This window comes from Dermochelys coriacea, chromosome 9 (assembly GCF_009764565.3).
Source record: "Dermochelys coriacea isolate rDerCor1 chromosome 9, rDerCor1.pri.v4, whole genome shotgun sequence".
NCBI lineage: Eukaryota > Metazoa > Chordata > Testudines > Dermochelyidae > Dermochelys > Dermochelys coriacea.
In genome coordinates, this window is record NC_050076.1 from 89,912,510 (window position 1) to 89,938,474 (window position 25,965).

At 43.1% G+C, this 25,965-nt stretch overlaps 1 protein-coding gene across 6 annotated transcripts in view; it reads right to left on the minus strand.

Moving 5' to 3' along the window:
• Positions 1-25,965, minus strand: part of GRIA3 (glutamate ionotropic receptor AMPA type subunit 3) — a 222,117-nt gene that overhangs the window by 66,058 nt on the left and 130,094 nt on the right. For all 6 annotated transcript variants that reach the window (XR_005294793.2, XM_038415652.2, XM_038415654.2 and 3 more), the window contains exon 11: positions 1,150-1,526. Coding sequence is in view for 5 of the 6 variants with exons in the window: in XM_038415652.2 (XP_038271580.1) it covers positions 1,150-1,526 (377 nt within the window). In the remaining variant the exon portion in view is untranslated. The remainder of the gene's footprint in view (positions 1-1,149; positions 1,527-25,965) is intronic.

Below are 25,965 nucleotides of genomic sequence, written 5' to 3' on the forward strand. Positions count from 1 at the left end.
GCATGTGGAAATGGGCTCTATTTGTTTTGAATATGAGTTCTGATTGAGAAATCATTTGGCTCTCTAAGGTAATAAATATACGTTCACAACTTTGTTAAAGAGGAAAGGGCATATTGTTTGTACTAAATGAGTCTATTTTTTTATAATTATGGTAGCTATACAATGACTTTAAAAATATTATTATACAAACCAGTGAAGATCCATTACTATAAAGCTATGCAGATTTAGTGCTTATCACAGACGTCACCAATATATTTTAATGATGTATGCATAGAAACATTTTTACTCTGTTATTTAAAAAACATTTTGAAGTATGCATTGTTCAATCAAGAGAACTTGAGCACTCTCCAGTGCTTTGTAAATTTTTCTTTAAAAAGCAATCAAATTCTACTTAATATCAGTATTCTGTATTAAAATAGAGCTAACATCAAATCTGTTTTCCTAACAGCTTATTTAGAAAGACTATTTGCATGAAAAAAATTAATTTTATGAAAACTGGCAACACTTCTTAGAAGGCCACATTGACTATGAACACAAGGAAATCAGACAAGACTAGATTTACATAATGATGCACATACAGTACAATACATAACAACTCTTAGAGATGTACATATGGAGAAATGAATATGTGAATGTGATAGTAAACAAATTAGTAATGGATGAATGGATGGTGCAATGGAAACAAATAGAAAATTAAAGCTTGAAGGAAAATTAAAAGGTCAGCATAAGCTGAGACCAGCATGGAGGTGTTTTAAAGTGCTGTTGCATGTGGTTTTTGAAGCAGTTCTTATTTTGCAAAGCAAAATAAATATGTTATATGCACCAAGCAGATGACCGTAAAATGAGATATGCAGCAAAAACACGGTAGCCCTCCAAGCATTGCTGAAAATGTAAAACCCTATGCATTTGACAGTCTCAACATGGTGTATATAAGTTTTTTCAGAAATGCATGAATGACATTAAAAGCAATGCCACTCGCACACTTACTAGGTGAATAAGCATAGTGGCTTGGTGATGAAGCTTAGCATTGGATGGAATGTTAAACAAAAAATTTGGAATTGAAAAAATTGAGAAAGTAACATATATGCACCATGGCATCAGCATATGACCATAAAATGCAAAAAGGTGATGGAATGATATGGAACAAACCTTGGAGAAATATCGCATCCTTGCTGCATAAAGGCACCCAGGGAAAACCAAAGGCTGTTAAATATTCCAAACTCATTTGGAGGGTCAGGAGGGTTCTGGGGGTCACGCGGTTCTTCATTGTTGTCTTCCAAATGCCATTCATAAGGACTGAATCTGCTGACTAGGAAAAGAACTACGCTGACTCCAATGTAAGCAAAGACTATACACATCCAAATTTCATAAGCCAAAGGATCCAGAAAGGAAAATACGCCAGGTTTAGATTTCTGAGGCTTCTTGATCATGATGGAGATGCCCAGACTCATAAAAGGTTTTGAAAAGTCTATGACTTCTTCTCGTACCAAGGTTATGGTGAGCGGAGCAACAGCTATGTCTGCTCTCTGAAAAGAGAGAACATATTGGAGTTAGTTGCAAAACAGTCACCACGTATTACAATCTAGTCTCAAACAAAATAATTAAATGATAAAGCCAATAAAGAATTACAAGAATCATTAGGTTAAAATTTCATTGCAAATTGCATGTGTTTTGGAATCATTAAAATGATTAAGAATATTATATTATTGATAGAAAGTTAATAATAATGAAAAATTATGCATAATTCTACATGAGGGGCACAATGAAGAAGGGGCGTGTAACCTAGCTACATATGTTTTCCAACTATTATGGATAAAGAAAGTGAGCTGTCCTATTAAATAATTCTATACTTCGTGAATATGAAGAGGATTATGTAACATAGTTTTACTATAATCTTCACATTGAATTTTGCTTTATCAAGTAGTCATAAACTCTCATTAAAACTGTCATAAAGCCAAAATCTGTCATTCAACAGGATTATGTTAAAATTGAAAGCACATGTGGATTATTTTGATGACAGGCCTTTAGTGTCCATTTTGATTTCTTAACAAGGCATTTGTTAATTTTTTCCCTAAATTCTAGGAAGGGATAATAACAACAACACCTAGAACTATCAGGACTAGCTGAGAACATTTGTTGTTATATTGCTCTTACATACAATCTAGAAGCCTTATGACATGACAAGGGTTTTCTCCCTGTTGCTTTTGTTGTTTACCAGTGATAATCTGTGTCTGGAATATGCTTTGAGGACATAATGAACAAATATTGTGGTTCTCTATGGTTTGATTTTCTCTCTCTCACTCTCTTTTTTTTATTTTAGCAAGATCAGCTCAGACTGATTTGTTAATGTAGGTTGGGATTTTCAAAGGATCTAATGGAAGTAGGCACCCAAATCCCACTGATTTATAGCAAAATAGTCAAATAAAATTGGGAAATGTTGTGATGGGATATGAGACAGTGACTTTCCCACCTAGCTGAGACCATATTGTTTAGCACAGGTGGAATTTTCACTGTAAAATCAAGAAGGGCAATCAATTGGCTACTATAAGGATGAAGCATCCAGAAAAAATTAGCAGTTTTTATTTGTACACAAACCCTAATCTCATCATTTTCTAGTCTAAGGGCCTGTCTTCACTACTGGGGTAAGTCGACCTAAATAAATTATGCTACTCCAGCTACATGAATAATGTAGCTGGACTCGACGTAGCTTAGGTCGACTTACCCCGCTGTCTTCACTGCACTGCGTTGACAGGAGGCGCTCTCCGGTCGACTTCTCTTACTCTTCTCGGGGAGCTGGAGTATCGGAGTCAGCCGGAGAGTGCTCTGTTGTCGATTTAGCAGGTCTTCACTAAACCCGCTCAATCGATCCTCGCTGTAGCAGCATCGATCTCCCCGGTAGTGAAGACGAGCCCTGAAGTACTGTAATTGCAGAAGAACTCTCTTCTTCTGGTTTTCTGCAGAAGGGAGTGTTTCTGGTGATCCTTTTCATTTACCTTGCATTGGAACCATGGAATACTCCCATGCTAATTTAACAGTAGTAATAAGGGTCAGTCAGTGCATATGTAATAAATAGCTTGTATTGTTTGGGAAGATTGCAATGTTAGTGTGTTTCAAATACAACATGGATCTTGCATCTAACTGTTGGGTGGAGGGGGAGGCTGTGTTAGGGTTGCCAACTTTTTACTTACACAGCACTGAACACCCTTGCCCCGCCCCTGCCCTGCCCCTCCTCTGAGGCCCCTGCCCCACCGCTTTTCTGAGGCCCCATCCCCTCATTTCCCCTCCTCCCCCCCGTTGCTGGCTCTCCCCACCCTCACTCACTCGCTCATTTTCACTGGGCTGGGGTAGGGGGTTGGGATGTGGAGGGGTGTGAGGGCTCTGGCTGGGGGGTGCAAGTTCTGGTGTGGGGCCGGGGATGAGGGATTTGAGGTTCAGGAGGGGGCTCCGGGGTGGGGCACAGGATTGGGGCATGGGATGTGTGTGTCAGGGGTGCAGACTCTGGGCGGCGCTTACCTCAGGTGGCTCCCAGAAGCAGCAGCATGTCCCCACTCTGGCTCCTATGCAGAGGTGCAGCCAGGTGGCCAGGCACCCCCATCTGGAGGTGCCGTCCCTGCAACTCCCATTGGCTGCGGTTCCCAGCCAACAGGAGCTGCAGAGGCGGCACTTGGGGCGGGGACAGGGCACGGAGCCCCCTGGCTGCCCCTACACGTCGGATTTGGAGGGGGGGACATGCTGCTGCTTCCGGGAGCTGCACGGAGCCACGGCAGGTAGGAAGCCTGCTTTAGCCCCACTGCGCCGCTGACCGGACTTTTAACGGCTCAATCAGTGGTGCTGACCGGAGCCACCAGGGTCCCTTTTTGATAGGGCATTCCAGTCAAAAACTGGACACCTGGCAACCCTAGACTGTGTGTGTCTAAAATCCACCCAATAGCTGTCTCCATGTTTGGCTGATAACTTTTCTTTTATGATCTAGAAACCCTACAAGGCTACTCTCATGGCATTTCCCCATGTACTTTCTCACATTTGGTTGTAGTAAGAATATAGCAAGTAGTACTCAACATGTATCTTATCTTATAGTATTATAGCTAATGATTTTGGTATGAAGCTTAGCTGAGGGCTACTGATGAGGCTGGTTTGGTGCAGGTAACCAATGGAGCTACATCACCACCTCTGGTCTTATACAAATCAGGGCCCAGTTCTACTCCACTAACTTCAGTAAGTACAGAATCCAGTATTGAGGGATATGACAACACTGGGATTTTTTAACCAGCCTTACAGAACGTTTTTCTACCACCTAATGGAACTGAATTGGGTCAATTTGGGCAGATTTATCGGAAAAGCTTAAGGGGGAAGATAGCATGTTCTAACTATTATAGTTTCACAAGTTTTTGCCTTAAGCGAAAGCTCATGATGGAATTCTCCCTCTTTCACTGTAACCTTCACAAAGTAATAATGCTCCAGAGAATTGGGAAAAGTTTTGCAATGCAAAAGTATTCACTTTCTCTATAAAAAGGGCAAGATCCACAGCTGGTGTTAGCCAGAATAACTCCCCTGAAGGAAATGAACCTATGCCAGTTTTCACCAGCTGAGAGTCTGGCCCAAAGTGTCTAAATGAAAATAATCTGTTTCTCTTTGCCTGATGTTTGCTACCGATAGAATGCAATTTGCCTTAGAGGCATTATGAAAGGTAGCTATGAAACATATGGTGTAGGTGTAGCTGCAGCTGCTTTTGTAAGCTAACTGTCTCAGCTGGATTCCTCCATAACTAACACACCAGAAGGGTTTAGTCTACCCATTTCCAACTAACAATCTGGACTACTCCTTTCTGAAGTATATTTGCAGTTAAGGAGGGCACCAAAAAGCTTTTCTGAACCAATTTAAAGCAATTTTTAAACTTATATGACTTTTAAGCTTGTGCCCTAATTTTTCTGCTGCTTTAAATGTCAAATGATTGAGTTCTGGGATTAACAATCATCTATGCCCCCTGGTGTAAAACTATTGACTTCAGTGGAGTTATAGCAGGGTTCAGTTTAACCTTTGCAGAGCCATTGGCCATTATCTTTGAAAACTCATGGCGATCGGGGGAAGTCCCGGATGAATGGAAAAAGGCTAATGTAGTGCCCATCTTTAAAAAAAGGAAAGAAGGAAGATCCTGGGAATTACAGGCCAGTCAGCTTCACCTCAGTCCCTGAAAAAATCATGGAGAAGGTCCTCAAGGAATCAATTCTGAAGCACTTAGAGGAGAGGAAAGTGATCAGGAATAGTCAGCATGGATTCACCAAAGGCAAGTCATGCCTGACTAATCTAATTGCCTTCTATAACGAAATAACTGGCTCTGTGGATGAGGGGAAAGCAGTGGATGTGTTGTTCCTTGACTTTAGCAAAGCTTTTGACACAGTCTCCCACAGTATTCTTGCTAGTAAGTTAAAGAAGTATGGGCTGGATGAAAGAACTATAAGATGGATAGAAAGTTGGCTAGATTGTCGGGCTCAACGGGTAGTGATCAATGGCTCCATGTCTAGTTGGCAGCTGGTATCAAGTGGAGTGCCTCAAGGGTTGGTCCTCGGGCCAGTTTTGTTCAATATCTTCATAAATGACCCCAAGGATGGTGTGGATTGCACCCTCAGCAAGTTTGCATATGACACTAAACTGGGAGGAGAGGTAGATAAGCTGGAGGGTAGGGATAGGATACAGAGGGCCCTAGACAAATTAGAGAATTGGGCCAAAAGAAATCTGATGAGGTTCAACAAGGACAAGTGCAGCGTCCTGTATTTAGGATGGAAGAATCCCATGCACCGCTACAAACTAGGGACTGAATGGCTAGGCAACAGTTCTGCAGAAAAGGACCTAGGGGTTACAGTGGACGAGAAGCTGGATATGAGTCAACAGTGTGCCCTTGTTGCCAAGAAGGCCAATGGCATTTTGGGATGTATAAGTAGGGGCACTGCCAGCAGATTGAGAGACGTGATCGTTCCCCTCTATTCAACATTGGTGAGGCCTCATCTGGAGTACTGTGTCCAGTTTTGGGCCCCACACTACAAGAAGAATGTGGAAAAATTGGAAAACGTCCAGAGGAGGGCAACAAAAATGATTAGCAAAAAGAAAAGGAGTACTTGTGGCACCTTAGAGACTAACAAATTTATTAGAGCATAAGCTTTCGTGAGCTACAGCTCACTTCAAGCTTATGCTCTAATAAATTTGTTAGTCTCTAAGGTGCCACAAGTACTCCTTTTCTTTTTGCTAATCATTTTTGTTGCCCTCCTCTGGACGTTTTCCAATTTTTCCACATTCTTCTTGTAGTGTGGGGCCCAAAACTGGACACAGTACTCCAGATGAGGCCTCACCAATGTTGAATAGAGGGGAACGATCACGTCTCTCAATCTGCTGGCAGTGCCCCTACTTATACATCCCAAAATGCCATTGGCCTTCTTGGCAACAAGGGCACACTGTTGACTCATATCCAGCTTCTCGTCCACTGTAACCCCTAGGTCCTTCCGATGAAGTGAGCTGTAGCTCACGAAAGCTTATGCTCTAATAAATTTGTTAGTCTCTAAGGTGCCACAAGTACTCCTTTTCTTTTTGCGAATACAGACTAACACGGCTGCTACTCTGAAAAAAAATGATTAGGGGACTGGAACACATGACTTATGAGGAGAGGCTGAGGGAACTGGGATTGTTTAGTATGCGGAAGAAAAGAATGAAGAGGGATTTGATAGCTGCTTTCAACTACCTGAAAGAGGGTTCCAAAGAGGATGGATCTAGACTGTTCTCAGTGGTAGCAGATGACAGAACAAGGAGTAATGGTCTCAAGTTGCAGTGGGGGAAGATTAAGTTGGATATTAGGAAAAACTTTTTCACTAGAAGAGTGGTGAAACACTGGAATGCGTTACCTAGGGAGGTGGTGGAATCTCCTTCCTTAGAAGTTTTTAAGGTCAGGCTTGACAAAGCCCTGGCTGGGATGATTTAGTTGGGGATTGGTCCTGCTTTGAGCAGCGGGTTGGACTAGATGACCTCCTAAGGTCCCTTCCAACCCTTATATTCTATGATTCTATGCTTCTAATGTTTACAATGAGTGTGTAAATATCAAAAACTGCTATTTAACTAACGCAGCACTGTGTATAACTAGAACATGAGTAGAAAGGAGATTTTAATCTTTTAAAACAAAGAGAATGCCCATGCTGTATTGGTCATATCTCTTATCTGAGAAGGAAAAAAAATCACCCTGGAAGGGGCAATCTAATGTAAGCAAAACAGATAGACAGGTAATATTTATATACAAAGGTGCACTTATTCCAGCATCAGTCAGACTTCTTTTGCAAACTGAGCTTGCAAATTCAATGGGACTACTCATGCATGTGTGCAGGACTGCACAGTGCTGTTTGTTTCTATTTTTCTAAACCCATTACTATCTACTTGAGCTAAAATGCTGAAGTGCTTGCAAAAGGAGCCTGAAAATGTAATAATAATATAGGTCCCATTTGTGAACATTTTACTCACATTGAATAGTACCTTACTCTAGAACTAGTCTCATTGACTTCATTTAGACTATTGGTGGAGTAAGGCAGTATTCACCAAGAGTATCAAAATCTGACCCAATATAAAGTAGTACAGGGTTACATTTTTCAAAAGCGCCTAATTGAATTAGGAACTTAAGTCCCATCTTCAAAAATGATCTAGGCATTTAGTAGCCTCAAGCTAATAGAGTGTCTAAATCACTTTTGAAAATGGGACTAAGGGTATGTCTACACTACCCGCTGTATCAGTGGGCAGCGATCGATCCAGCAGGGATCGATTTATTGTGTCTAGTCTAGACGTGATAAATCGACCCCTGAGCGCTATCCTGTCAACTCCTGTACTCCACCACCATGAGAGGCGCAGGCAGAGTCGACGGGGAAGTGGTAGCAGTCGACTCACCATAGTGAAGACACCGTGGTGAATAGGTCTAAGTATGTCAGCTTCAGCTACATTATTCACGTAGCTGAAGTTGCGTAATTTAGATAGTTCCCCCCATCCAGTGTAGACTAGGGCTTAGACTCCTAAATCTCAGGTGCTGAGGTGTTTTTGAAAATTTTGCCTCTAAATCTTTGTATCTGAAGCATCTCAACACACTTAATCTGAACTATGAACTACATACAAGGCTCACTTCTTCATTAACCACCTCTGGAAGGAACTGTAGTAACTAACAACTACCGCACATCAGTTTAGGACAGGAAATCAAGAATTTATGTAGGCAGAATACCTGAGAGACAACTTCTCTGGCTGGAATTTGGCCAGGATTCCAAGGATTCCATCCCTATTTTTGTAATTGCCATGGAGTTTTTAATGAACACAAGTGGTCAGAATGTTTGTTTCACACTGAAAGGCAGCAGCTGGGGCAAAAACTAAGTGCAAACTCATTCAAAGAGAAGAGTGATGCATACAGAATTGCCAACATCACGAGTGGGTCCTGCAGGCATCAACTGGGAAAGGACTGATGAATACAGCAACCTCTGATTCTGGCTATGAGAACTATTTTCAGCCTCTGAGATCTGCCCATGATAGAACAAGGCAACATCATTCCTCTAGCAGAAAGTCCTCTGTGGCCTGTTGCAGGTCAGACACTGGCTTTTTTCAAAGGGTAGCAAGGAACTCCATTTAGATGAGTCATCGTGAGGGTCTATGTATCTTTCACAGTTCCGAAGGCTATTGCAGGAACTGTTTCCTGCAAGGTTTCTGTGTATGCTATATCTTTCTGTGTTATGAAGCACAGATTGCTCTATTGTACCCCTTTGCAGATAACTATGAAATTGATAGTAATTAAACTCATTTGCAGGATTTCTCCTAATTCTTCTTGAATGTGATGGTTTTCAAGTACACAGACCCATTCATTTCAATCAGACTTACTGCCCTACTAAAAGAAAATGAGATTCATAAGAGGTAATGCATCCGATGAAGTGAGCTGTAGCTCACGAAAGCTTATGCTCTAATAAATTTGTTAGTCTTTAAGGTGCCACAAGTACTCCTTTTCTTTTTGCGAATACAGACTAACACGGCTGCTACTCTGAAACCTGATTCATAAGAGGGTAGCTCTTAGAGCTTATAGAATTCAATGAGGCAAATAAAAATGGCTCCTAAATTATATTCAAAGTTAAAACGCAACACATTGTTACTATGCTAATATGAGTAATCCGGTGGCAGCACTTCCTAATACGGTTGATAGGAGGTGTCATACCCAGAAATGTTAAGCCAATTAACATAGAAGTTGACAACAGAACTCTCACTGGATTTAATGGGAGTAAGATTGGACCTTTCACCATTAATAAACTAACTCATACATTTTTTTTAGTGAAAAAGCAACATTTTAGTCCACTTACAATGTACAGCACATGCAGGAAACTTTTATGGTACTCTTCTCTATCTAACCTCAATAATTGTGCTGCATGGTGAAATTCACCCCTGTGAAAAGGGCTAACACTCTTGAGCCCTATTCTGAGAATTTACAATAGAATATTGGACCTGTGTTGGCTCTCTGTACAGGGTGGATTTGATCCTATGTGCACTGGTTAGAAATTGCCAGTATTCAAGATGACTACATTTTAGTAGTTGGTGACATGACACCGGTATATACAGGGTGTGATCTTATAGCCTGGAGACTTCAATGGGTTTTCCATATGTGGGACAGTTGCAGGTGGGTTTTTTCTCAGTTATGGGATAAGACCATAATTTGCAATCAGTCTGGAAAGTCTGCTGAGGTCTTTGGAATGCTAGAATGAACTGTGTTAATGTTTCTCTTTTTAAAAGAGTTAATTTACAGCATTTGATTCTACAACTCTGCAACAGTAAAACTATGGTATTTTCTAAAATGATAAAATAAACATCCATTGTATTTTGTCCTTTTAGTTATATGCAGAAAGCACAATATATTTAATCTACACCAGTGGTTCCCAAAATTGTTCCGCAACTTGTGCAGGGAAAGCCCCAGCCAGGCCGGGCCGGTTTGTTTACCTGCCACGTCCGCAGGTCTGGCCGATCGCGGCTCCCAGTGGCTGCGGTTTGCTGCTCCAGGCCAATGGGGGCTGCGGGAAGTGGCAGCCAGTATGTCCCTCGGCCTGCGCCGCTTAGTGTACTGTAACCCCACTCATGCTCAAATAAATTTGTTAGTCGCTAAGGTGCCACAAGTATTCTTGTTCTGTTTTGCAGATACAGACTAACACGGTTGCTACTCTGAAACCTGTAACACCACTGTAAGTGTAAAAACTGTTCAGGTTAATGGAATATATTTGCAGTGACTAGAATTGGGTGAAAAATGTGTGATAAGTTGTGCTGGAACAGAGGCACAGATAAAGCAGTTTGGGATGGGTGGGCAGGCAGGCGGAAGAGATACCTGAAAGCCCCAAAATGTAATCACAGTTAATTACAATGCCTGCAAGTGAAAGAACTAGGCCCTTTTAATGATAAAAACTTAAGCATTTTGATGAATGTATGCCCTATTTATTATAAAAAGCTCACTTAGAGTTACACAAGGTTACTTATTATCTTCTGTCTCATTTTAAACACTCTAATGATCAACATTGATATTATTTAATGAGTCAATGAAGTTTCATTAGTAAAGCATCATTTCAAAGGACTAAAAAAACCCAATCTTCAAGAAATTTAATTTATCAGTAACTAACATGGTGCACACCATTATACACAGATTTTGGCTTCCAGCTGTGCAAAAACTATCTTCTTCCAATGAAAAATGCTTGAGTGGAAGTTAATAGGAAAGGTTAATAAGAGCTGATTAAGAGCTGTGCCACAAAAGAAGTGAATATTACCTTTATTTAAATCTGATTGCAATGTCCATGCCTTTCAGCCAGCCTGTCATTTATTGGTTCTACCAAAGAGGGTTTTTCTTTGGAAGTTTAATAAGCAGAAATGGGAAAAAAGAAACCTGGGTAGCTAATCACAGTTATGTACTTAAATACCTGCCAATGCCTGAGTTTGATTGCACAATCAAGTCTAAAGTCTATTCCATACACATATTTTATTAAAATAAAAACTAAATTGACTTTAATGAGGGTTTTGTCAGAGCAAGGACAGCAGTACTGGGCCCTGTAAGGGCCTCCTTACTAAAGCCTTTCTGCACGCAATTCCCTCCTCCATGTTTGCTCAAGCAAATCAGATGTGTTTCTAATTAGCTTCTCAAGTGTGCAATCACTTGGTACATATACAAATATGTTGTTATGAATATATACTTGCACATTATGGAAATGCAAGTAAGGAAGTCCTTTGAAAATTTGGCCCATCATGTATATTCTTATAGAGTTGCACATCTTCTGTAGACTTTCATGTAGACTATGTCTGTTGACCTACTCACTTGAGTGGTTATGCTTCACTAGAGAGGAACACCCACAACTCATTATTGCAAAATCTATTTTTAGGTGGCTTGAATTTTATATTTGTTTCTTATAGGCCAGTAATTTATTATGCTTATAAATTAATGTATGGTTGGTTCATGTACATAATGATGAGACTTTGGGGGGACAAGTCAGCTAAAAACCCACTACAGGAACGATATGGTTCTGCCACTAATTCACTGAAGAATTTCCCAACACATATTTTTAGTCCCTTGGTAGATTAATGGTTAATAAACCACACTGGGTTCAGTATTAATTGTACACAGTCACTATACATGTGACTCACAATACATGTGTTATGAATGTGCTGGTGTAACAGGAATCCATTGCTGGATGATTAACAACAGAAAAGGAACTAGGTAATTTGGCACATTTGAAAATCCCTCCTGGGAGCCTATCTGCTTGTTTAGATGCCTAAGTGCTGAATCATCATGTGATTAACTGTTACTCTATGCTGTACTTATAAGAGCAAAGATTTATTATGTATCCAGTAGTATTTTATTTAAGGATTCATTGGACGGATTGGCAGATGCTTGCTTTTGCACTGACAGATACTGTCAAAGGATAGATTGTAATGGAGACTCTCTTACTATCTTATTTACATTAATAGAATAAATATGTTGGCAATTCATTTTGAATGTAATTAGTTATTCTGAACCTGGTCTGCAGTAATGCTTAGAAAGTTGTTTTAAAAAATAATAATAAAATATGATAATGAGACAGTAGTTTTAGAAATAAGTTACCAGTTACCTTGGATACATTTTATGGGCAGCCTTCATTATTTGCAATAGTTTAATTTCTTTTCTATTATTAATTAGTTGTTCTAGATGTTCATTGGAAAGCAAAAAAAAAAAAACCCCAAAAGCCAAACATCCCAAAAAAGAAGCAAAGTGAACAAATGTGGGAGGAAATTTTTCTGAAGAGGGAATGAGTCTGGGCTGTGCTTAAACACACTTTGCATTTTATTTAAAATTGCCCATGAATTTCTCAATGTTTATTACAGAAATTAAAGCACAGGTTAAAATCGGTGCAAAAAATTAACTTTGGCGAAACTATATGGGGGATGGGAAAATAGAAAAAAAGCAACAAATAGAGAAAAGTAAGTGTACTTCTCACCAGGCTCTCCATGCTGGAAGGAGATGGTGGCTCAGTATCTTGGACATCCCAGGTTACCACGCCACCTCTCCTACTGGAACAGGCGCGGAAGCGGAATAGGTGGAAGAGATGAAGGTACCATCTGCTCACACTTCTTCCTCCATCCGGTCAACTCCAAAAGAAGAGAGGTGGTGGCTCAGTTACTTGCGAGGCCCAGGTTACCAAGCCGCTATTGGTCCTTCTGGAGCAGTGACCGGGGACTTCTAGTACTTCTTTTTTTAGGGAGTAGAGCACCGACATATGTTTGTGCAAGTATGTGTGTGTACGTGTGTGAATATTCCACTACACTACCTTCCTTTAACAGGCAGCCTTGCATTTACACTTAGTCTAATTTATTACTAACATAAACACGGCTACTTAGTATAATGTATTGGATTTTCTTAACGTAATCAGTATTTTTTTGTACTTGAGTGTTCTCAAATTTAGGTAAATCAGCTAGAGCTTGAACCTTGATGCCTGATTCTTATTGCCCTCCTAGCAGCGTTCATAATGAGTAACCCTGTTGAATTTACACTGTTGAGGTTAGAATCAGGCCCCAGGTTTCTAGCCAGCATTCATTTACTTACTTGTCTTTTTAATTATTTTAAATCTATCTACCTAAGGCTTTAGGTGCCCTAACTCATCATTAATAATTGCAGCACTGGAGTGAATGTCTCTCTTGATGATGGACATGGAATAAACAGGGCCCATAAAAATTAAGACAGATTTAAAAACACAGCCAACCAACCCCCCCCCCACTACAGAATTTGAGGGTTTCTAAAACACCTAGCCTGGCTAATCTCTGAGAAATATTACTGAATAATTTGGTTTCAGACATCTTCTTTATTGCTCATGTTGCATTTGAGCAGTACAAAAGAATGCTCCCCATTCAACGAGGCACATAACAACTGACCTGATCAGGCAGGAATTGTTGAGTCCCCTGTGGGACCAGGAAAAAAAAAAGCCATGTAGAAACATCCTTCCTTGCAGGAGAAGGAAAGAGACTCAGAAAGAAAGATTAGATGCTCCCTGCTCTCAGGGACTGGGAATTCCTCCGCTCAGTAGGCCAACAGAAGATAGTGCTATGGATTTATACAGTGGTTGTGATTAAAGATCAGCATTTGCCACCATTCAGTACCATGTGAGATGCCATCATTTCTCCCTGTACTTAGAACAGGAAATAAGTTCAGTTATCTCACGTATTACAGGTAGTATCTAAAGGTTGATGTTTGAATGCTGATTACTCCCTTCAAAGATATTAAAACACTTTCAAAGACCATATTGACACTAATGAAAAAGGTGTGTTTTAACAAATTAGATAATGTTATTGAACATATGTATTCATGAACTAATGTGTGTTAACACATGCATGTTAAAATCCTAGTGTAGATGAGGCACATTGTAGTTTTAACATGTTAGCTGGGCATGGTAAACCCCAGGGCTAATGCATGTTAAAACTACAACCTGCCTTGTCTACACTAGGATGGTAAACGTGATAGTTAACACACTAGCTCAGGGATTCTCAACCTTTTTTCTTTCTGAGCCCCCCCACCCCGCCTCTGCTACAAAAACTCCACAGTCAAGCTGTGCCACAAAACCTGTTTTTTCTGCATAAAAAAGCCAGGGCCGGCGTTAGGGGGTAGCAAGCTGGGCAATTGCCTGGGGCCCCATGCAAAAGGGGCCCCCTGTGAAGATAAGTTACTCAGGCTTCAGCTTCAGCCCCAAGTGGCAGGGCCCTGGGCTGCAGGCCTGCGTGGCAGGGCTTTAAGTTTCTGCCCTGGGCCCAAGCAAGTCTAACAGTGGTCAGGCTTGGCGGACCCCCTGAAACCAGCTCCTGGCTCCCCAGGGGGCCCCAGACCCCTGGTTGAGAACCACTGCACTAGCTCACATGTTAAAAATGCACCTTTTCCCTTAGTGTAGACATGGCCAAAGTGTTTAGTAATTACATCTTCACAATCCTCCATGTGAGATAAGGAAGTATTATTATTCCCATTTCACAACTGGAGAGTCTAAGGCTCAGGGAGACTAAGGGACTTAGGGAACAGCCCCACTTTGAGCTGGCGGAGGGGAGGGGAATTCCCAGTTTGAGGAGACATACCCATGCTGGCTCTGATCGAACTAATGCGCTATAAATAGCAGCATAGTCTCAGCTCGAGGAATCAGCTGTCCTGAGTCCATGCCTAGCATCTTGGATGGGTACATACTTAGGGTGGCTAGCCCTGCTGGCCTTGACTACACTCTATTTTTAGCACGCTTATTTGATCAGAGCTAGCATGGGTCTGTCTTCTTGATCTGGGAATTAGGGGCAGAGTTAGAGGCAGAGTTTGGAATAGAACCATGTTTTGTCCTCCCCGTCCTTCTTCTCCCAGCACACAGCTGCTGCTGCTGCCCCCACGATGAGAATGGTCTTCATCCCATTCACAAAAGCTTGATGTTACTTAAGCACAAGTGGCCAGAATCATTTGAAGCAGAACATTATTCCTTTCAATTGGCTACTTTAACGCAGTGAAGTATATCAGCACTTTCAAACATTACATATGACAGTGGAGAGGCTGCATCTCCCTGAATTCTCTGCTCCTCTCCTTTGCAGCATCTTACCTTCGTAAAGCAGTTCTACTAAAGACACTTTTATCAAGGGAAGGTTTATGGAGCTTGTAGGGCTTGGGTTCTTTACCCCCAATAAAGTATTTTGTTCTCACAACTAAGAAATGTGTTAAACCTGTTTTCAATTAGCCTCATTGCTGTGAAAACCAGATCAGAGCCGGGTGGGGGGAAGGATTCCCTAGCTGAGCAGGAAAGAAAGAACAGAAGCATAATTCAAAAGGAAGAGACTAAATAAAAGCCTATGGAAAGAGAAAAGGAGTACTTGTGGCACCTTAGAGACTAACAAATTTATTAGAGCATAAGCTTTCGTGAGCTACAGCTCACTTCATCGGATGCATTTGGTGGAAAAAACAGAGGGGAGATTTATATACACACACAGAGAACATGAAACAATGGGTTTATCATACACACTGTAAGGAGAGTGATCACTTAAGATAAGCCATCACCAGCAGCGCGGGGGGGAGGGGAGGAGGAGGAAAATCTTTCATGGTGACAGGCAAGGTAGGCTAATTCCAGCAGTTAACAAGAATATCTGAGGAACAGTGGGGCGTAAGGTGGGGGGGAGAAATAACATGGGGAAATAGTTTTACTTTGTGTAATGACTCATCCATTCCCAGTCTCTATTCAAGCCTAAGTTAATTGTATCCAGTTTGCAAATTAATTCCAATTCAGCAGTCTCTCGTTGGAGTCTGTTTTTGAAGCTTTTTTGTTGAAGGATAGCCACTCTTAGCTCTGTAATCGAGTGACCAGAGAGACTGAAGTGTTCTCCAACTGGTTTTTGAATGTTATAATTCTTGACGTCTGATTTGTGTCCATTCATTCTTTTACGTAGAGACTGTCCAGTTTGGCCAATGTACATGGCAGAGGGGCATTGCTGGCACATGATGGTATATATCACATTGGTAGATGCGCAGGTGAACGAGCCTCTGATAGTGTGGCTGATGTGATTAGGTCCTATGATGGTGTCCCCTGAATAGATATGTGGACAGAGTTGGCAACGGGCTTTGTTGCAAGGTAGGTTCCTGGGTTAGTGGTTCTGTTGTGTGGTGTGTGGTTGCTGGTGAGCATTTGCTTCAGATTGTCTGTAAGCGAGGACTGGCCTGTCTCCCAAGATCTGTGAGAGTGATGTGTCGTCCTTCAGGATAGGTTGTAGATCCTTGATGATGCGTTGGAGAGGTTTTAGTTGGGGGCTGAAGGTGATGGCCAGTGGCATTTTGTTGGGCCTGTCCTGTAGTAGGTGACTTCTGGGTATTCTTCTGGCTCTGTCAATCTGTTTCTTCACTTCAGCAGGTAGGTATTGTAGTTGTAGGAATGCATGATAGAGATCTGGTAGGTGTTTGTCTCTGTCTGAGGGCTTGGAGCAAATGCGGTTATATTGCAGAGCTTGGCTGTAGACAATGGATCGAGTGGTATGATCTGGATGAAAGCTAGAGGCATGTAGGTAGGAATAGCGGTCAGTAGGTTTCCGATATAGGGTGGTGTTTATTTGACCATCGCTTATTAGCACTGTAGTGTCCAGGAAGTGGATCTCTTGTGTGGACTGGTCCTGGCTGAGGTGTTTTTCCACCAAATGCATCCGATGAAGTGAGCTGTAGCTCACGAAAGCTTATGCTCTAATAAATTCTTTAGTCTCTAAGATGCCACAAGTACTCCTTTTCTTTTTGCGAATACAGACTAACACGGCTGCTACTCTGAAACCTGTCATTATGCAAGGAACTGAATTTAGCCGTATAGAGTGGAAATCTGTCAACTTCATGAAAAAACTCGTACAGATACAGACAGACATCATCTTCCTCTCCAAATGCAAACAGATGGACATCATACCGAAAGGACTGAAGGTAAAAAATCCATTACAATCTACATACCACACAGACTATGCTGACAGCTTGTGCCACACACTCTCAAAGAAACTGCGGAACCACCTGATCAACATCCTCTACAGCAAACAGGGAAAGATTAAGAATGAGCTCTCAAAACTGGATACTCTCATAAAGAACCAACCTTCCACACAAACTTCCTCGTGGCTGGACTTTACAAAAACTAGACAAGCCATTTACAACACACACTTTGCTTCTCTACAAAAGAAAAAGGACACTAAGCTATCTAAACTACTACATGCCACAAGGGGCCACAACAATGGTTCCCGTAACCCACCCAGCAATATTGTTAATCTATCCAACTATACTCTTAGCCCAGCAGAAGAATCTGTCCTATCTCGGGGCCTCTCCTTTTGCCCCTCCACCCCACGAACATGATACAGTTCTGTGGTGACCTAGAATCCTATTTTCGACGTCTCAGACTCAAGGAATATTTCCAACACACCTCTGACCAACATATTAACCCACAGAGACCTTCCTACCAACACTACAAAAAGAAGGATTCTGGGTGGACTCCTCCTGAAGGTCGAAACAGCAGCCTGGATTTCTACATAGACTGCTTCCGCCGACGTGCACGAGCTGAAATTGTGGAAAAGCAGCATCGCTTACCCCATAACCTCAGCCATGTAGAACACAGTGCCATCCACAGCCTCAGAAACAACTCTGACATCATAATCAAAAAGGCTGTCAAAGGAGGTGCTGTCGTCATCATGAATAGGTTGGAGTATGAACAAGAGGCTACTAGGCAGCTCTCCAACACCACTTTCTACAAGCCATTACCCTCTGATCCCACTGAGAGTTACCAAAAGAAACTACAGCATTTGCTCAAGAAACTCCCTGAAAAAGCACAAGAACAAATCCGCACAGACACACCCCTAGAACCCCGACCTGGGGTATTCTATCTGCTACCCAAGATCCATAAACCTGGAAATCCTGGACGCCCCATCATCTCAGGCATTGGCACCCTGACAGCAGGATTGTCTGGCTATGTAGACTCCCTCCTCAGGCCCTTCGTTACCAGCACTCCCAGCTATCTTCGAGACACCACTGACTTCCTGAGAAAACTACAGTCCATTGGTGATCTTCCTAAAAAACCATCCTGGCCACTATGGATGTAGAAGCCCTCTACACCAACATTCCACACAAAGATGGACTACAAGCCGTCAGGAAGAGTATCCCCGATATTGTCATGGCTAACCTGGTGGCTGAACTTTGTGACTTTGTCCTCACCCATAACTATTTCACATTTGGGGACAATGTATACCTTCAAATCAGCGGCACTGCGATGGGTACCCGCATGGTCCCACAGTATGCCAACATTTTTATGGCTGACTTAGAACAACGCTTCCTCAGCTCTCGTCCCCTAATGCCCCTACTCTACTTGTGCTACATTGATGACATCTTCATTATCTGCACCCAGGGAAAAGAAGCCCTTGAGGAATTCCACCATGATTTCAACAATTTCCATCCCACCATCAACCTCAGCCTGGACCAGTCCACACAAGAGATCCACTTCCTGGACACTACGGTGCTAATAAGCGATGGTCACATAAACACCACCCTATATCAGAAACCTACTGACCGCTATTCCTACCTACATGCCTCTAGCTTTTATCCAGATCATACCACTCGATTCATTGTCTACAGCCAAGCTCTGCGATATAACCGCATTTGCTCCAACCCCTCAGACAGAGACAAACACCTACCAGATCTCTATCATGCATTCCTACAACTACAATACCCACCTGCTGAAGTGAAGAAACAGATTGACAGAGCCAGAAGAGTACCCAGAAGTCACCTACTACAGGACAGGCCCAACAAAGAAAATAACAGAACGCCACTAGCCATCACCTTCAGCCCCCAACTAAAACCTCTCCAACGCATCATCAAGGATCTACAACCTATCCTGAAGGACGAGCCATCGCTCTCACAGATCTTGGGAGACAGGCCAGTCCTTGCTTACAGACAGCCCCCCAATCTGAAGCAAATACTCACCAGCAACCACACACCACACAACAGAACCACTAACCCAGGAACCTACCTTGCAACAAAGCCCGTTGCCAACTCTGTCCACATATCTATTCAGGGGATACCATCATAGGGCCTAATCACATCAGCCACACTATCAGAGGCTCGTTCACCTGCGCATCTACCAATGTGATATATGCCATCATGTGCCAGCAATGCCCCTCTGCCATGTACATTGGCCAAACTGGACAGTCTCTACGTAAAAGAATGCATGGACACAAATCAGACGTCAAGAATTATAACATTCAAAAACCAGTTGGAGAACACTTCAATCTCTCTGGTCACTCGATTACAGAGCTAAGAGTGGCTATCCTTCAACAAAAAAGCTTCAAAAACAGACTCCAACAAGAGACTGCTGAATTGGAATTAATTTGCAAACTGGATACAATTAACTTAGGCTTGAATAGAGACTGGGAATGGATGAGTCATTACACAAAGTAAAACTATTTCCCCATGTTATTTCTCCCCCCCACCCCACGCCCCACTGTTCCTCAGATATTCTTGTTAACTGCTGGAATTAGCCTACCTTGCTTGTCACCATGAAAGGTTTTCCTCCTTTCCCCCCCCCCCGCTGCTGGTGATGGCTTATCTTAAGTGATCACTCTCCTTACAGTGTGTATGATAAACCCATTGTTTCATGTTCTCTGTGTGTGTATATAAATCTCCCCTTTGTTTTTTCCACCAAATGCATCCGATGAAGTGAGCTGTAGCTCACGAAAGCTTATGCTCTAATAAATTTGTTAGTCTCTAAGGTGCCACAAGTACTCCTTTTCTTTTTGCGAATACAGACTAACACGGCTGCTACTCTGAAACCTATGGAAAGAGGCTTACCCTACATTAGGGAGAAGAGCCATTGTCTAGACCTCAATGGTTGTAGGTTTAAGCCTTGAGCAAAACATCTCCTGTGTGCACTCAGTGGGAGGTGCTGCTGCTGATCAGCAGAAGTAGAGGGGATGGCTCATTGGAGAACAGCACTTGCCTTGGTGCTTTGCTCTGCTGGTCAGATTTAAATGTTGACTCAGGTTCAGAGATTGGGAGCAGTCTAACTCTCTTTTCCAGCCCATGGAAGGGGTAAAGGCATATTGCTTCCCTTGCTAGCAGTGAGAGCTGGGCCGGGGCAAGCGACTTGCTCACGATCACTCAGGACAGAGTGGAAACAGGAGCCAGGTCTTGTGCTGTAACCACAGGACCATCTTCCTTCCATCCTAAGCACAGCTCTATTGTAAATCTCAACAGAGTGATGGATCCTATGCCATATGAGTGGAAAACTATTACGGGAGGTTGGGGGAGGGAAAGGAGGTGGCCACATGGCTTTGCCCACCTCCTGGCACACTGTTTGGCAGAACCAAACTATAAAAAGCTGTAGCTGTGGAGACTCTGGTGTGTATTTGGCTGGGGGAGGTGGGAGGTGCTGCTAATCAGCAGAAGTAGAGAGGATGTTATTAGTGGATGGCTTATTGGAGGACAGCACTTGCCTTGGTGGGGTGCTCTGCTCGTCAGATGTAAACATTGACTCAGGTTCAGAGATTGGGAGCAGTTTAACTCTCCTCTCACTGGGGAGTCACTCTTGAGGTGCAAAGGGACCAGAAAGCAGCTACATCCTGCCAGCGAGAATTTCATCCACCTTGGGAGAACTTTCATCACCAGGCCCCCCACCCAGGCCTGAAGTTGGGGATATGTCATGGGGCAGGGAGCAGTGCTAGTGGAGAAGGTTGTACTCTGGTCACCACTAGCTGGCATATGGGCTATGGTCTGTTGTGGGCTGTTCCTAGATAGCTTAGATAAGAGCAGATGCTCAGCTATGCTAACCTATACTTGGTTACTGATACAGCTCTGCCTTCAGAATCTAGGTCGCTCTGACAGCTCTTTCTCAGCTGCACTGAGTAGAAATTCAGCACAACTCAGAACCTTGCTCTTAGTTTGAAGGAGAATGTGCAAATATGAAGCTACATGAGAAATCCAGATTTTAGTTACAAAAATGTGATGAAAGCAAATAGCTTTGCATTCCAGAATCTGACTGGAACCTACACACAAGGAACCTGTCCCTACACATCTGCCCTGAACACGGGCCAGAAGGTAGAAGCACAGGGATTGTTCTGCCTTTTCTCTCCTGACAGTGCCTGGTTGCCCCCAAAGAAGGTAGGAAGCAGTAAGGGGGAGACTGCAACAAAGACATGACAAAAATGAAGCTAAACATCAATTAACTTTAATTAGATTTCTAGCATTGAAATTTCAGACTCTATCGTGGCCCTAAGTGCTTCAGTAAAAAAGGTCTGAAACCAGGAGGCAATCCACACAAAAGGGACAATATTAAATAGGATTTGCATATTGTCTCCTCAGCGATGCCAACAAACATGTCAGGTTAGCAGCAAGAAGTAATTGATTTAAACTGATTAATTGATTAAACTGATTTAATTGATTTAAACTGCAGACAGGGAGATTTAGGTTAGATATTAGGAAAAACTTTCTAACTCTGAGGACAGTTAATCACTGGAATCGGTTACTTTAGGAGGTTGTGGAATCTCAATCATCAGTGGTTTTTAAGAACAGGTTAAACAAACATCTGTCGGGGATGGTCGAGGTTTACTTGATCCTGCCACAACATGGGAGGGAGCAGTATGTAAGGGAGCAGTATGACTGCTCAGAGCTCCGGTACGAAACTGTGGAAAAACCTGAGTGTCTCTGGATTAAGTTTAGAAGTGTGTGCAACAAGAGTGATGTCATGGTGGGAGTCTGCTATAGACCACCGGACCAGGGGGATGAGGTGGATGAGGCTTTCTTCCGGCAACTCACGGAAGCTACTAGATCGCATGCCCTGATTCTCATGGGTGACTTTAATTTTCCTGATATCTGCTGGGAGAGCAATACAGCGGTGCATAGACAATCCAGGAAGTTTTTGGAAAGCGTAGGGGACAATTTCCTGGTGCAAGTGCTAGGGGAGCCAACTAGGGGGAGCGCTTTTCTTGACCTGCTGCTCACAAACCGGGTAGAATTAGTGGGGGAAGCAAAAGTGGATGGGAATCTGGGAGGCAGTGACCATGAGTTGGTTGAGTTCAGGATCCTGACGCAGGGAAGAAAGGTAAGCAGCAGGATACGGACCCTGGACTTCAGGAAAGCAGACTTTGACTCCCTCAGGGAACAGATGGCCAGGATCCCCTGGGGGACTAACATGAAAGGGAAGGGAGTCCAGGAGAGCTGGCTGTATTTCAAGGAATCCCTGTTGAGGTTACAGGGACAAACCATCCCGATGAGTCGAAAGAATAGTAAATATGGCAGGCGACCAGCTTGGCTTAATGGTGAAATCCTAGCGGATCTTAAACATAAAAAAGAAGCTTACAAGAAGTGGAAGGTTGGACATATGACCAGGGAAGAGTATAAAAATATTGCTCGGGCATGTAGGAAAGATATCAGGAGGGCCAAATCGCACCTGGAGCTGCAGCTAGCAAGAGATGTCAAGAGTAACAAGAAGGGTTTCTTCAGGTATGTTGGCAACAAGAAGAAAGCCAAGGAAAGTGTGGGCCCCTTACTGAATGAGGGAGGCAAGCTAGTGACAGAGGATGTGGAAAAAGCTAATGTACTCAATGCTTTTTTTGCCTCTGTTTTCACTAACAAGGTCAGCTCCCAGACTGCTGTGCTGGGCAACACAAAACGGGGAAGAGATGGCCAGCCCTCTGTACAGATAGAGGTGGTTAGGGACTATTTAGAAAAGCTGGACGTGCACAAGTCCATGGGGCCGGACGAATTGCATCCGAGAGTGCTGAAGGAATTGGCGGCTGTGATTGCAGAGCCCTTGGCCATTATCTTTGAAAACTCGTGGCGAACGGGGGAAGTCCCGGATGACTGGAAAAAGGCTAATGTAGTGCCCATCTTTAAAAAAGGGAAGAAGGAGGATCCTGGGAACTACAGGCCGGTCAGCCTCACCTCAGTCCCTGGAAAAATCATGGAGCAGGTCCTCAAAGAATCAATCCTGAAGCACTTAGAGGAGAGGAAAGTGATCAGGAACAGTCAGCATGGATTCACCAAGGGAAGGTCATGCCTGACTAATCTAATCGCCTTTTATGATGAGATTACTGGTTCTGTGGATGAAGGGAAAGCAGTGGATGTATTGTTTCTTGACTTTAGCAAAGCTTTTGACACGGTCTCCCACAGCATTCTTGTCAGCAAGTTAAGGAAGTATGGGCTGGATGAATGCACTATAAGGTGGGTAGAAAGCTGGCTAGATTGTCGGGCTCAACGGGTAGTGATCAATGGCTCCATGTCTAGTTGGCAGCCGGTGTCAAGTGGAGTGCCCCAGGGGTCGGTCCTGGGGCCCGTTTTGTTCAATATCTTCATAAATGATCTGGAGGATGGTGTGGATTTCACTCTCAGCAAATTTGCGGATGATACTAAACTGGGAGGAGTGGTAGATACGCTGGAGGGGAGGGATAGGATACAGAAGGACCTAGACAAATTGGAGGATTGGGCCAAAAGAAATCTAATGAGGTTCAATAAGGATAAGTGCAGGGTCCTGCACTTAGGATGGAAGAATCCAATGCACCGCTACAGACTAGGGACCGAATGGCTCGGCAGCAGTTCTGCGGAAAAGGACCTAGGGGTGACAGTGGACGAGAAGCTGGATATGAGTCAGCAGTGTGCCCTTGTTGCCAAGAAGGCCAATGGCATTTTGGGATGTATAAGTAGGGGCATAGCGAGCAGATCGAGGGACGTGATCGTTCCCCTCTATTCGACACTGGTGAGGCCTCATCTGGAGTACTGTGTCCAGTTTTGGGCCCCACACTACAAGAAGGATGTGGATAAATTGGAAAGAGTACAGCGAAGGGCAACAAAAATGATTAGGGGTCTAGAGCACATGACTTATGAGGAGAGGCTGAGGGAGCTGGGATTGTTTAGTCTGCAGAAGAGAAGAATGAGGGGGGATTTGATAGCTGCTTTCAACTACCTGAAAGGGGGTTTCAAAGAGGATGGCTCTAGACTGTTCTCAATGGTAGCAGATGACAGAACGAGGAGTAATGGTCTCAAGTTGCAATGGGGGAGGTTTAGATTGGATATTAGGAAAAACTTTTTCACTAAGAGGGTGGTGAAACACTGGAATGCGTTACCTAGGGAGGTGGTAGAATCTCCTTCCTTAGAGGTTTTTAAGGTCAGGCTTGACAAAGCCCTGGCTGGGATGATTTAACTGGGACTTGGTCCTGCTTTGAGCAGGGGGTTGGACTAGATGACCTTCTGGGGTCCCTTCCAACCCTGATATTCTATGATTCTATGATTCTATGGGGGACTAGACTAAATGACCTCCCAAGATCCCGTCCAGCCCTACATTTCTGTGATTCTATAACATGGTAACATCTTATTTGACATATGACTGCACAGCAGTTAGCAGTTAAAACAAATACAATCTGAAATAGTGCATTCAACTGCAGCTCAGTTCAACTGCTGGATAAGCTTGCTTCAAAAAACCCCCAACTCAAGCCTCTTTTATCCCTACTTGTCTGGCTTATATACATGCTAATAAAGGCATTTAAAAATTAATCCCCCCCTCGTTTACACAAAATGGAATCCAGAGAGGCAAACGTGACAGTCTTTTCACAGCTAACGCTCACAGTGGCACCTGGGGAAATGTGCACCTTTACTTTCAGTTTCATAATAGAGTTTTGAGCTCATGGGAGATAAATGAGAGTCATCACGTAAATGAGACACCTGTTCCTAATAATTAGTGGTTACAGAGCATTTTTCATCTTCAAAGTGTTTTCCACATGCTCATTATCCCCACCTCTGAGAGTGCTGTAGGTCGCTATCCCCCTTTCTGCAGATGGAGAAAGGATAAGAGCATTTCAGGAAGACAGCCGAAGCCCCCAGATGATCTGGGGAGGCTTTGAAGTCTATGTTGACTTCAACATAGCAGAGTTGCCTTCCCTGATTACAGAGATCCAGGTGGTCTCCCTAAGGCCTGCTGGATCCTGCAGTTCCACTCCAGTGCCAGCCCAGCAGAACTGAGCAACTCTGTTGGGCTGGATCTTCAGTCAGAGCTCAGGGGACATGTCTGACCTTTGGATAACTGAGCATTGCAGTTAAATGCGAGTCAAATAATTAAGCGTTGCCTGCACAAGAATAAGGAATAGCTGTTCATTTTCCAAACTGCACTTGGAAAAAATGTAAAGCACCTGGGGCTCAGCAATACACAACTGGCACAGCCTTCTGAGCTGTGCTAGTCCCAGAAGGATGTGGCTGAGGGCTCTACATCAAACCAGTTTATTCAAAGAAAAGCTGGCTTGAAAAAGGGGACAAACTTTCTCCTCACCAAGGCCTGCTCTTTGGGAGCACCTTGCAGAACTGGTATTAGTCTTCCCTGTTGCAAGCCCTTGATACAGAGGCATCTTCCATGGTCCAGCAGCTGCAGAGGTTAATTATACCTGCATCAAGTCCCAAAGGAAGTGACATTGTTTATAACATACTCGCCAACAAGCTCAATCCCAGCTTGCGACTACAGCTTTAGGAAATTACTTTTCTCTTTGTCACTTGGCTCTCTTTTGGGCATAGTATGCATTTTTAAAGCGACTATATCTGCTTTATTGGCTGCTACATGTCTAGATGACTAGGGCAGTTGCAGATGACCTAATTATAGATAACGTGGTTGAAGTTTCTTGACCTGGACAGAGACACTGCAAGTTTAGGATTTCACTGCAATGTAAATATGCTATGCCCTGCAACTCTCAAAGTGTCTTATAAAGCCTCACCCTGTGAGATAGGTAAAATTATTATTCCTGTTTCATAGGTGGTAGAACTGAGACACAATAAAGTTTGGTGACTTGCTCAGGTCACACGCCAAGTCAGTAGGCGGGCAAGGATAGGATCCAGGAGTTCTGATTTCCAGTCCACTTCACTTAGTCCCTATTAGATTCCACTCCTTCCTCCCCAAAAAGTCAAACCATAAAATTACTGTTTTCTAA